Source organism: Thermobia domestica, chromosome 10, assembly GCF_964235325.1.
Source record: "Thermobia domestica chromosome 10, izTheDome1.hap1.1, whole genome shotgun sequence".
Classification (NCBI taxonomy): domain Eukaryota; kingdom Metazoa; phylum Arthropoda; class Insecta; order Zygentoma; family Lepismatidae; genus Thermobia; species Thermobia domestica.
The window spans coordinates 150,424,858-150,438,510 of NC_137463.1; the positions used below are offsets into that span (position 1 = coordinate 150,424,858).

At 36.7% G+C, this 13,653-nt stretch overlaps 1 protein-coding gene across 1 annotated transcript in view; it reads right to left on the minus strand.

Annotated features, from left to right (window-relative positions):
* The window catches only part of ACC (acetyl-CoA carboxylase), a 776,633-nt gene that overhangs the window by 556,273 nt on the left and 206,707 nt on the right, over positions 1–13,653 (minus strand). The window contains exon 8 of the mRNA XM_081728639.1: positions 4,585–4,747. Within this exon, the coding sequence (XP_081584765.1) occupies positions 4,585–4,747 (163 nt within the window). The remainder of the gene's footprint in view (positions 1–4,584; positions 4,748–13,653) is intronic.

The window sequence follows — 13,653 nt, forward strand, 5'->3', positions numbered from 1 at the left end:
TTTTATTCAATGTGAAAGTACCTAACTTTATTGCTAAAAAAGAAAAGGCATTTATTTCAAACAAGTCGCCATTACAGTTTTCCTATTTGAACACAACACTCATGAAAAGTCATGTTAAAGCGCGACTTGCCCCTGAAAAAGAATATTTATCTGTTTTTAGTTTCTCGTGTTCCCCAAAGTACCGGTACATGCGGAATTAGTGCTCGCATTACCTAGGTAAAACGGCTACGATCTTGGTACTAGCACTTGTTTCGGTGTCCGGATCTCAAATATTTATCTTTCAGCCTGATTCTATGTATGAATCCGAAATTTCAAATCTAGATAAGGGGCACCAAAATTCATAGTTTATTCTCGGTGCTCATATTGTGATTTACAAATTCATTATTAAATCTAATTGTAAGGTATACATTTGATATTTTGAGCAGACTGAGCAAGATAAATATACGTAAAAACTAGACAATACTTGTCTTAACTGTTTGTTATCTTAACTGTCAATGAAATAGGTGTATTGAGGAATTTTAAATATTCGAGTTTTGTATTCCAGTTTCAAATATAAATATGCGTGTATTTCATCTCGGTCCTGCAACCGGGTGGACCTAGATTCGACATTCGAACTCTCATCCGCGTCAAATCAGATTATTTTTTAGTAAGGCAAGCATTTGATCTTTAGTATAGAATGAAGGAGACAAATAGACTTGTCAATATTCGTCTTAATTTTCTGTTTTCTTCTTCACTGTCAGGACTTCGTGAAATTACTTTCGGCGAATTTTTGATGTTTAAGTTTATCACAATTTGGGTGGGATGTGGGTTTGGATAAGAATCAAGATCTGAGATGCGGATTTCGGATGCAGATCCGAATTTCGAACCCAGATCCGAGATCCGGATCTAGATCCGAAATCCGAGATCCGGACCCAGATCCGAGATCCGGATCCAGATCCGAAATCCGGACCCAGATCCGAGATCCGGATCCAGATCCGAGATCCGAATCCAGATCCGAGATCCGGACCCAGATCCGAGATTCGAGATCCGGATCCAGATCCGAGATCCGGACCCAGATCCGAGATCCGGATCCAAAGGATCCGGACCCAATCAGATCCGGATCCGGCCATCCCTAGTGTGAATGGACATACATCACCCACAGCACTATGAACTGTGGAACTCCTCAAGGTTCCATATTAGGGTCAGAAGAATTCTTCATGACGAAACTGGATACTATTACAAATTTAAATTAATCGTTAATATGATCGCATTACTACCCCATAAAGATGCAAGGAAGTAATAACACAAACAACAAAGCCGAGAGCACAAATCGAGTTTCATAAGCAGCGAATTGCATAAGTCAGCGAAATTTAACATCTAAAAACAACGCGTAACAACAACCTACTAATATTATTATATTGAAAAAGCAAAGGTTTAATTAATTTTCTTTCTCTCAAGGTGGTATAAATAAGGTAAGTTTAACGAATTTGTATTTTCCATTGTATCAACATCAACATTAGGCAAAACTGTTAGCAATTTAAATGTATACTTGATATTTTCATTCGGCTTTGCTTTCCTTATTCTACCGTGATTCCATTTTAAACTGTAGAAACTGTTGTACGACAATGAGTGGGGCAGTTTTCATTTTGTTGTGTTATGAGTCAAATAGTGCAACATACATATTCTTAATATACCGGAAACATTATACGAATGGTGCGCAGTGAATAGGAGGCGGGATTTCCCAACTAACGCCATATGTTTATTACGTCCATGGATGTTCAATGGTTAGGTAGCCTATTGGATATTTCAATTAATCCTTTTTATTCATTTATTGATTTTTTAAAAAAAATCTTTTTATTTAGTAAATAACTCCTTCATAAAAACTGTAAGAAAAGATTAGCGGAGAAATTAGAAGGAAAGGAAAATCACTCAGTGGAATTCGAGCCAGGTTTAAAAAAAAAAACTTGAAAATCCAACACAAAGAAACAAGTAAACGGTGTCATGAATTTGTTATTCGAGCCTAACTTATTCGCATGCTTATTGTCGGTTTCGAAAACTGGTTCTAGTGTTAAAGCGAACTGCTAGAACCTGTTGTAAATGTGGGTGTGCTCATGACTAGAATCGTATGGTTATTCGAATTAATTGTTTGTTCATATTCAAAGCTATAAATTCCACCGGGGTTTCGGCATGATATTTTCTTGTGATATCATGAGTAATTACAAATATCTTAAGCAAGGCATGGAGATTGCTTCCAATATTCTTCCTTGTCTTGAAGTACTCAAATGCTGACAGAACTGAGTCAGAGAATAAAGAGTTCTCTTTTATTTACCCTTCTCTTTCGAACTCTTGCACTGTGCAAATCATCGAAAATATACTGAAAACTTCTACATTTTAAATCTTGTATGATTAAATCACATTTTACTGATTTTTTTTAAATCGAAATATATACATTCTATTATTTCTGCAAATGCCGGCAATCGAGAACATTGTTGAGATTCCATTATACATTGTTGAATCATTGTTTGGAATAGAACTTAAATATACTTCATTGTCATTTGGCGTTAAATATGAACACCTTTGAATTTTTAAATTTAAATATGTAATTATAACGTCAAAAGAAAAACTATTGTCCAGGAACTATTATATATAAAACAATTCTTCTCAGAGTATAAACACCTCATCCAGTTCCTTGCCAGGTGGTAAAGTGCCAAGGACTGACGAGACGTTACCACGTTGGATAGAGACGAATATGCGCTGTATTAGATAAGATGTGGAGCGAACTTCGCCGGAAACACAAGAAATGCGTCTTCCTACCTCCCTAATGAATTCACGACTTCTTGCATCCCAAGCACCACTGGTTTCAATAGCGATTGGAATGAAAACAAACTTTTCGAGAAGGTTGTTGTATTTTCTTTGCTTTTCACAGCTTCTCTGCGATTAGCAACAGCTCCAGCGTTCATTACTGACAGAGGGAGAGTTGAATGAGCGTATGTATCAGCGCATGTGAAGTCCCACAATAAACATTTACCTCTCATCCATGAAACCAGTGCCATCCCATCTGGTCGCTTTCCATCCGAACGACAGAAACCAGAAGGTTCCCGTATTGAAGGAAATCCAGCTGTGTTGAGGGCTCGTAGTATTATATCATTTACAGAGGAATGTCGGTCGAATCTACCAGCGCTCTTCATGCATGAAAGGCCATGCAGGTCACGTTGGTTAAAATTACCCCCACAAGCTGGAGAGCGATGAGGCTCACAAACTGCTATGCCTAAACGTAAGGCTACAGCAATTCGAAAGCTTTCATTTGACAAATAAAGGTCTAAAGGGGAGAAGGTATCGCCATCAACCATGCACCCGCTTCGGGAGACGAGGCAGCAAGAAGCCTGGCTTTATCTTCTGGAACAACAACATATTGTAACAAATGATTATGTAATTGACATGCAATTGGTGTATTACAAGATGACTGATAACACTTTTTGCTAATCTCCGGAAGGCTTGTATCTGCTAAGCTTGCCCACTTATTAGAACCTTCTTGAACTGAACCATCTGGGTCCAAACAATAACCCTGTGGAAGGAGAGCTTCGATTAAACGCAGAGATCCGTGGTATGACGCTAAGAATGTAGGAATCACCATATCCACAGCTCGTCGAATACCAAGACCGCCCAAGCCAACAGGTAAAAATGCTTGTGTCCAAGAGTCGTCATTTAAGGAGCAGTTCAGAATTGATTCAAGGCCAGTTATCAGGACAGAATCATATTTTTCCAGCAAAGAACGCTCATGCCAAGATGGAAAGCATCGTAAAAAATAGGTTAAGCGAGGGATTGATAAAGATGCTCGTAAAAGGAAAAAGGCTGAATGGGCTGAAATTGAGGGAAGTCGAGACAAGAACAATTCTAAAGTAGATATTTTATTCAATAGCACGTTAGTGAGAGCAGCACCTAGAAGACAAGCATTCTGAATTGTCAGAGGCGTATGCCTGGTGCAGCCTCATTAAATCTTCTAAAGATTTCGTCGAATGCGGTTTCATCTGTTCCAAGACAACCAACCTCGCATTTAGAAAAGTTAAGGCGCAAGCCAAGAAGTGATGCCTTCTTATATATTTCTATAAAAGATGAAAGAACTATCTCGGGTTCACCACCAATTGTTCCATCGTCTACGCAGCAAATGTTTAATTTGGTATCCATTGATTTAACTAAAGAGTGAATGGTTATAGCGAAAACTGTTGGGCCCAGGGAATCACCTCGTTGTACACCTCTCTGAGAAGAAATAGTGTTTCCGTTGAAAAACAGGTCACTTGGTTGAGCACAACATTGATAAACATATGGATAAATTGAAGGAAAATTATTCATCACTGCGGCAAGCATAGTATCCCGGCGAAGCTCATTAAATGCGTTACGAAAATCCAATTTTACTGAAATATTTGTGCTCAATTTCTCCTTTGGTGTCAAAAATGCCTGTCGTAAATTTTCTGTTTTTCTCTGTTATGTTCTCTATATATTATCATCTGGGTAATACGTAATAGCAAATGCAGTATCTTGTTCAGTATGCTTTTAGATTATAGAGCTACACATCTAACATATTTTTAAATACTCTTGTATAATTACCTTCATCTGGATTCTCACTTGTTATCCGAGCTGCTATAACATGTCCCCAAGGTTGAGGTTTTCTTGCAGGATTGTCGAAATTAATAGGTGTTTCTCCCCACGGCTTCTCTCCGTATAACAACCTGATATCCTTTATCTGATGAAGAGGTAAACCCATCGCAATCTATAAATAAACACATTTTTGATTAAATATTAGAATACCTCAAGCTGCAGCAACAGCAATAATAACTTTTACCGAATTAATTTCTGCCAGAAAGTTTAAAATCCTTTAAGCTAACCAGAGTAATACACCATCAATTATAAACAACTGAACGTATAGCTTAGTAATAATGTTTTCAAGGCATATCGCATTCTATTATTCTAGACAAATGAAAGAACTAAACAAATAATCTCTATATTGTTACTCCATAAAAAGTAACATGCGACAATCATGTACCTAGGTATAATAATAGCAAAAAAATACAATCATATGCGTAATGAGAAAAGATTCCGTAACCAGTAAGTATATGCAATCCGTTAACATGTATTACTCATTTCCTAACACATTTCATTAAGCGTGCAGTCTGAACCTATTATGCCATATTAGTTAAACCAAATAACTAATCACAATGTCTATGTGCGTATTTTCAGGTTTCATTACCTACTATCTTAATTCTACTACCCACCGATGGTGGGCAATTATATTCATACAACATTGATACAACAACATCATATTTACATTACATTCATATTCCTCAAGTCCTAAATTTATTTTTATTTTTACAGTTTCGTATACAGGATGTTTTCAAACAAAACCACAACAGTTGGAAGACGATAGTTAACTAACGGAACCATAATTATGTAGACAATCAAAATTTCTCTGGGATTTATTATCTTGATGTCAATGCCGACAACGCTACATTGGAATGACTAGAAGAAATGTAGCAATTAGAATTACAGAACATTTGAGGGATCCTAAGGATTATGAACGTACAGTATCAAGTTTATTCAAACATCTATTCACTTCGAAGTCATAATCCAAACGATACAATTTCTCCGTAACCCCACTTCGGAAATTGAAAGATCTACTTCCGATCTTTCTTTATTACGACTAAAAATCCGGAACTTAATCTCGATCAAGGCACACTTAATAAAAACTGGAATTATACTATTAAAGTTAGTGACACTTCGAATTATCATTAACATTGTATGTCTCTGAAAGGAAAACAAGCAATGATTTTCTCATAAATGGAAAAATATTTCAACAAATGTTCAATTATCTTTAAGAACTGGATAAAATAGTAATTGGCACCAGGGTATGATGGAGTCGTGGTATTTTGAAGAATAGTAAGTATTGTACGTTAGTGTCTTTAATTTAGCTTTGAAAACAATGCAATGATTTTCTTATACTTAAAATATGCTTCAACAATTCTTTACTTTTAAGAACTGAACTAAATGGTAATTAGCAACATTGTATCATGGTAACGTGGTGTTTGAAAGAAATACAAGTTTGCCTTCCGTATATTCCACTAGTGATTCGTGAGTATTAACACGTGTTTAGTACTTATTTCTATTTGGGTGTCTACATCGATCAATACGTAAATTTTTCAGCAGCTTAACAAGTAACTCAAAGTTTATTTATCTAGGAAAAGATGTAAATTGGACACTGAATTTATTGACGTTTAAATAAAATCCCAAATACCCTAAGGCACATCTCTCTATTTCTTTATTATTTTACATGACAGTATGCAATACATAAAATGAAAACATTAACCCATTGTACTGTTTCAAGTTAATTATCTCTGAATGGAAAGTGATGATACTGAGCATGAGCGTGCTTTGTTCTTTATTATTAAGACACGGACGATATTTACATTTGATTATTACTACTTTTGTATCCGCAAGTTATTTGGCGGGCAAAACGATAATGATTTTTACTTGTAGTCCAAATTATAAAATAACTAGAATAATGCCCATTCTTTGCATGGGAAGAATAAAATTTATGAAAAATATTTGGAAAAGATACACAAATTTTTTGTAGTTCCAAAAAATTTATTGATGCTAGTTCGACTTTACTGCAGTTACGTAAACTTTCGCCCTGTTTCTTCTCTTAAAGGTCACATTTCGGGAAACTCCATTTTATTGTCAGCCTAGGGCACATGGGTAATATTTATACAAAATTTCAGTTCTACGCCTAATTCTTCGGAGATCTGATGAACAAGAAAACTTTCAAGACATCCACCTTCCGCCTTTACGAGTTGCAGCTTGCTAAAACACGACTTATTTGCAGCTAAGGATACAAGGATATCATTTTTACAAGTTTTCAAAGTTTTAGTCTCAATAATTTCGGAGACCTTGAAAACGCCATAAAAATGTTCAAGTCCCTTTTTCTTTTCCGCCGCTTTAGGATTTGAATCTCGCAAACTCATATCTTAACTATAAACTGAGGTATGGGTATTAATTCTGCAAAATGTCAAGGTTCTACTCTAAATAGTTTCGGAGATCTAGTAATGAGTCAGCCAATAATTCTATAAGTTATTAAGATCATTATTTTTATCTTCAAATCCATTATTATCGGGTACAAGCATATTATTGTATCAATCATAATTACCGTATTGAAGCAGGAAGATATATTAACATTTGAAGTCCATTAAATGCTGTAAACTGAGCGAAATGATATACAAATAGAACTTACTCTACCTAAATTTTTCAATAAATAATAATAACAATCGGCTGTTTAAAATTTGCGGAAATTTTACAACACTAGGAGTACATGACAACTGTCATTAAGTTTGAATTTACTTCACGAAGTAGTCGTGGAACAGGCACAGAGGCGGCAAATCAAATTCCGCTTTGCTAATTAAAGTGAATGGCAGAAGATTGTTTCAAAAAATAGAATAGTGAAAATTAAAGCACGACTACATAGTACTGAATCACTCCCCAAAGTACAGTCAGATACTTCGTTGCTTCTTCTTGACAATTCCTTCCTCCAACCTTGTTTTGCCTACGTTACTTATACATAACTTTCTGGATACTTTCTACCCACTTTAATTCAAGTGACCTAAAATGTGTACAGCATTCATGAGAAATCAAATATTGATGCCGGTACCCCTACAACGTTATTGCTACAAATATAATAATAATAAAAATAATAATAATAATAATAATAATAATAATAATAATAATAATAATAATAATAATAATAATAATAATAATAATAAACTCAATAACTTTAATATACAAGAAAAATAGTTCTACTACACAAGAAAAAATGAAGCCATTTAACCTGAATATACACTTCCAACCCTGGACGTGAATCTTCTAATTCGATACCTGTACCGTACTTGGTGATGATAATGCAATAATTGACCCCAAATGTTTCTTATTATTATTATTATTATTATTATTATTATTATTATTATTATTATTATTATTATTATTATTATTATTATTATTATTATTATTATTATTATTAAACGTGTTATCGTTACTATATTATCAACTGACAGTTTATTATGTTTTCGCACTTGGGTAAAGTTATAAATGAACTACCACAGACAAATTATTTCCAAATTTCAATTTACATTCAATTAAACACTTTACAAAAGACGGGAGCATATTTAAGATATACAAACGCCATTACTAAAATTAGACTCTCACAAGATGATACATTTCATGTTGAAAATAATTAATATAAGTAGTGTACAGAGGAGTTTATTTCAATCATGTGTTTGATATCTTGTCATTCCTATCTCGCTGTCCGGGATTCTTAGGATGTTTTCAGCATATTTCATAATAATAAATTCTCTTACAAACTTCCTTTCAAATTAAACAAAATTCGTAATTTTCCCGAATTAATGATTGGTATTACCCTCTTGAATTTAATACGAGTGATTCAGAAGAGTCACCAACAAGAGCATCTACAAGTTATTGATTGACTCGGTAGGTATTCAGAGCCGTACGTAGGGAGGGGCGAAAGGAATGGTTGCTCCGAGTACTTATAGCAAGAAGAAAGAAAAAGTGTTGATAATGAGTAAACAACACGTCGCCCCGAAAAAATATAGGTTCCCTATTAAGTCAATATTGTTGTTGGTTTCCAAAGAAAGAGATTTGTTAAAAATGTTCTTGATCGCTACGCTCGCAATCCAAAAGTTTCAACAAGAGTCACAACAAGTTTTTACTTATTACTTCAAGGAAGTTATTATACATGATTTCTTAATGACGATGTGATATACTATACATTCTGAAAAGTAATGACTTATAGAGTATGCAGGAGCGTTTTCAAAATAAGAGGCGATCAAAGTCTGAAATACGTGTTCATCGTTTTGATAATGATAAGTTTGGTTAGTTAGTCACGCCTTTCTGCCCATTCGAATTAATCACGACGGTGAGAATGAAGGTGTGGAACATAAGAGGAGTGAAGGAACACACAGAAGCTGTTGTTTGCACGGGAATATTACAAATGAAGGTAAACAAGGGGAATAATAAAATTTTCGAACTTGAAGCAGTTGTAGAATAGGGCCTTAACGGGTCAGAAATTAATCCAACGAATTTCGTCTTTTTCAAAGACTGATCACTACCAGTGCTATTTTTTCATTGACATACGAAACATTTCCAACTTGAAGGAATTTACTGGGATCATTTCTTCATCATCTACTTGTATCACCAGGATTTTTCTTTTAATGCATACATATCTAGTTGTATAATATTTTTATCTATCTACATACACATTATACAGTATATATATATATATATATATATATACAGTGCGTTCCACGAATAACACTAAGGTCCACCTCCTGAAGAAACCAAGGCAGATAGAAACATGAAACCTTTTGGAACCTTCAAGGGACATAAAAGGCAACATTATGCTGAGAAGGAGAATCCCCCACAAGGGGGGCTAAAGGGGGTTACTGGGGGTAACTCAAAAATTTTAAATAGCAACCCCCATCGTGTGGTACCTCGTTTGAAAGGTAATCACGAGTAAAGACCACTTGTGAAAATTGTAAGTCGCTAGCATGTCCGTAGCCAACATGGCGGCCATCCGTAAAGGACGGTCGAAGAATCATTGCAAACCTGTAAGCAGAGAGTAACATAGTATGATTTGGAACATACCTCATTAATGCAGGAGATGCTCGAAGTGTGCACCGCCCACTTCCTGGCAGTAATGTAAACGTTGGACGAACTCCTCTCGAACACGGGTAAAAGTCATTACCGGTATAGAATGACAGGCATCAACTATGCGTTGGTGCAACTCCGCAATGCTGTTCGGCTGCGTGCGGAACACTATAGTCTTCAAATAGCCCCAGAGAAAAAAGTCGGGTGGAGCAAGGTCTGGCGAACGGGCTGGCCATTCAATGGTGCCGCGACGACCAATCCATAGTCGGGGAAACTCACTATCTAAATAGTCCCGTACAAGGCGGTGAAAATGGGCAGGACAGCCGTCATGCTGAAAAACGGGCGGAATCTCTCCAAATTCTTGCGGATTCTCTTCCATAGCCTCGACAATCAACGGTGCAATAAAGTCTTGCAGCAGCGCCAGGTACTTCTCACCCGTTAATATTCCATCGATGAAGAGGGACCCGATTATGTGATTACCTAAGATACCCGCCCAGACATTCAGCGACTCTGGGTGTTGAGTGTTGCCTTCACGAAATACATGAGGGTTTGTGTCACACCAATATCCGCAGTTATGCCTGTTGACCTTGCCATTCAAGTAGAACGTACTCTCATCGCTGAAACACACGTTTGTCAGCACACGTTTGTCACACATCTGCTCACAAAACTCGATACGCATATCGGGATCATGTTCACTTAACTCCTGGACCATATGTAGTTTGTATGGATGGAAGGTATGTTTTTTTAAGATTCTGTATGTCGTTTGCCTGACACACCACACGTTTGAGCCACAGTTGTTATGGACTGTTGAGGATGCACATTCAGCTCCGCCAACACTTGTATCTGTGTTTCTTACGTAGCAACACTAGGGTTTCGAGGCTTTGGGGCATTGGTCACATTGCCTGTCGTAAAGAATTTGATTAATAAATGGCGTACAGAAGAAACACTAATTGGGTTGCGCACATTTTGTTCATTGAACAATCGTGCTGTTGCACTGTACGAACGATTCGTAGCACCAAAGAGTAACACAATTTCAATTCTTTGTTCAAGAGACCACATTATGTATGCAATATAGGATGGTCAAACGCACCAGCACAAACACACGTCCTTCAGACCTACTGTTCCGGGTTGTACTGTAGCGCACTGTTGGTCGGAAAAGAACATCTGATAGTGGTGCACGAGTAAACAGAGTAGCTTTGCTAAAGTACGTGTGTCCAACACCAAAGCACCACCACGGGCAACTCGTCGTCATGAACTACATCTCCTCGTCCGTAAGAGTAGCAGTTCGACAGTAGCGCAATGGTAAAGTGTTGGTTCAGTACACGTGCGGTCCGGGGTTCGAGCCTCGGAGGGTTCAGATTTTTCAATAATATTATGGTACTCTCTTTTCTATCGGTTTCAGTTCAATTTGCATGTTTTGTATTTGCAATACTGTTATAGTGGTATGTGTATTGTGCATTCGTTCCGAACTAGACCTACGTTAGACTTTAGAGTTTGTTGTGGACACGGTCTGGTCTCTATACGCGATTACTTTTCCAGCGAGGTACCACACGATGGGGGTTGCTATTCAAAATTTTTGAGTTACCCCCAGTAACCCCCTTTAGCCCCCCTTGTGGGGGATTCTCCTTCTCAGCATAGTGTTGCCTTTTAAGTTCCTTGAAGGTTCCAAAAGGTTTCATGTTTCTATCTGCCTTCGTTTCTTCTGGAGACGAGCTTTAGTGTTATTCGTTGAACGCACTTCGACCGTCCTTTACGGATGGCTGCCATGTTGGCTACGGACATGCTAGCGACTTACAATTTTCACAAGTGGTCTTTACTCGTGATTACCTTTCAAACGAGGTACCACACGATGGGGGTTGCTATTTAAAATTTTTGAGTTACCCCCAGTAACCCCCTTTAGCTCCCCTTGTGGGGGATTCTCCTTCTCAGCATAATGTTGCCTTTTATGTCCCTTGAAGGTTCCAAAAGGTTTCATGTTTCTATCTGCCTTGGTTTCATCAGGAGGTGGACCTTAGTGTTATTCGTGGAACGCACTGTATATATATATATATATATATATATATATATATATATATATATATATATATATATATATATATATACGTATGTGTATGTGTGTTAGTGTATTTTAATATGTTAATTATAAACAAGTAACCTTAAATTCAAAATTTTCATTCATTAAGAAATTAAGTAGTAATTACTATAATTTCAAAAACATGAAGTATTCAATTTTAAATTAAAACATTAAACATATTCTTTACCTCCATCGATCAATATTAAGAAATTCGCAGAGAAGGCTAATTCTCCTTCTGAATTTCCATTATATTTCATAATATATATATATATATATATATATATATATATATATATATATATATATATATATATATATATATATTAGGGTGGCAACGAAAATTCACTTTTGCATTTTTAATGGTCTCAGGGTCAAATTTCATTTCTTTTATCTCTAATGTTTAGTACAAAAATTTTGAAACAATGAAACAATATTTAGTGGTCGCTCAACGCATCCATAAATTCACTTAAAACCACTAAAATGTGAAAATTCACATATAAATACTACGAAATTCAAAAGTATCTTTGGAAACATCCTTTAGTAATATTTATGTTTCACGAGTGTATATTTTTTTCAGTATTTAAGTTTGCGAAAGTACATTCAACACAACAACCGAAAAATGTTTTGACTGAGAATGAATTTACTTGCATTTAGGAAATTTCTTGTGATGATCTACAACTTGGAGAAGAAATTAGGCCTGATCTTCCTGATTGCTTAGTTTTCCATTGAAGTTTTGAAACAACGCAATTCCTCGTTCTGCCAGATCACTTACTACATTCAGAGCTTTCACACGCTCTTGAGCCTGAAGGAAAGTATCGTTCGTGTCCCTTGTTTCAGGGTTTTCTAATAAAAAATCCGTTGAGATATCCAGTGCTTCAAACAGCTTCCTGGTGTTCCTAGAAACAAAGTCACTAAGGTCTTTATCCTTCGTGGTCTCCTCATGTCTTAAGTGCACCAGTTCTTCTTCTTCACTTCCATCCCTAAATAACGCTGTAACTATGTCTTTCTTCATTGCTGCGAGAACTTCAGGAAAGAAACTGAGGCCAATAAGTGATTCGCTCAAATACCACCGATGTCGTGAGAAACTGTGTATTGCTGCTTCTGCAATTTTTGCATCAACATTCTTGTAGGAATGAATACGTCTTAAGAGATTCAGATCATTTCTTGAAGCTGAAACCGCAAGAGAGGAATACCATGCTTTCAAATATACTGCGACGACAAATATGTTGAAGTCGCGAAGCCCGTTCAGCCCACGAGATGTAAGGTGAAACTGTGACCACAAAAGATACATCTTCAGGCAATAAATCAATTTCACACGATGGTAGGCTCCATGAACGTACAATGTGATACCTTCTGGAAGAATTTCGCCAAGAAATATGAAAGTATGTTGAAAAGGTTCTCTGTAATCATGAAAATGAAATGAAATCTTTGAGTTTTACGTCCCGCGGTTATGCCGGTTAGGCTAAAGGAGACGGTGATTATGAGAAATGAATGAAATGGTGGAATGAAGATGGGCTGAGAACCCCGGGAAAACCCACGCACACGGTGTTTGTCCACCACAAAGTTCACTTGGCGGGAGCAGGGTTTGGACCCGGGACCCCATGCACCAGAGGTGAACGCTCTACCACTGAGCCACCGCGGCCTCCTCTCTGTAATCATATCTGGGTTGATAGTTGCTGCTTCAAGAAAGATATCAGTTCATACTTTACTGAGGGCAAAACCTCTGCAACAACTTGGTCCTGGATTCCGGTGTCGAACTTCAGCTTGTCAATTGAGTTCCATGCTTCAGACAAAAGTTGAAATAGTTTTATGTGTGGACCCATTAAAGCATCAAAAACCATGTCGAACACTCTCGCCACAATTAGTTCTATTATGTGATGCCTGCAAGGGACTCCGAT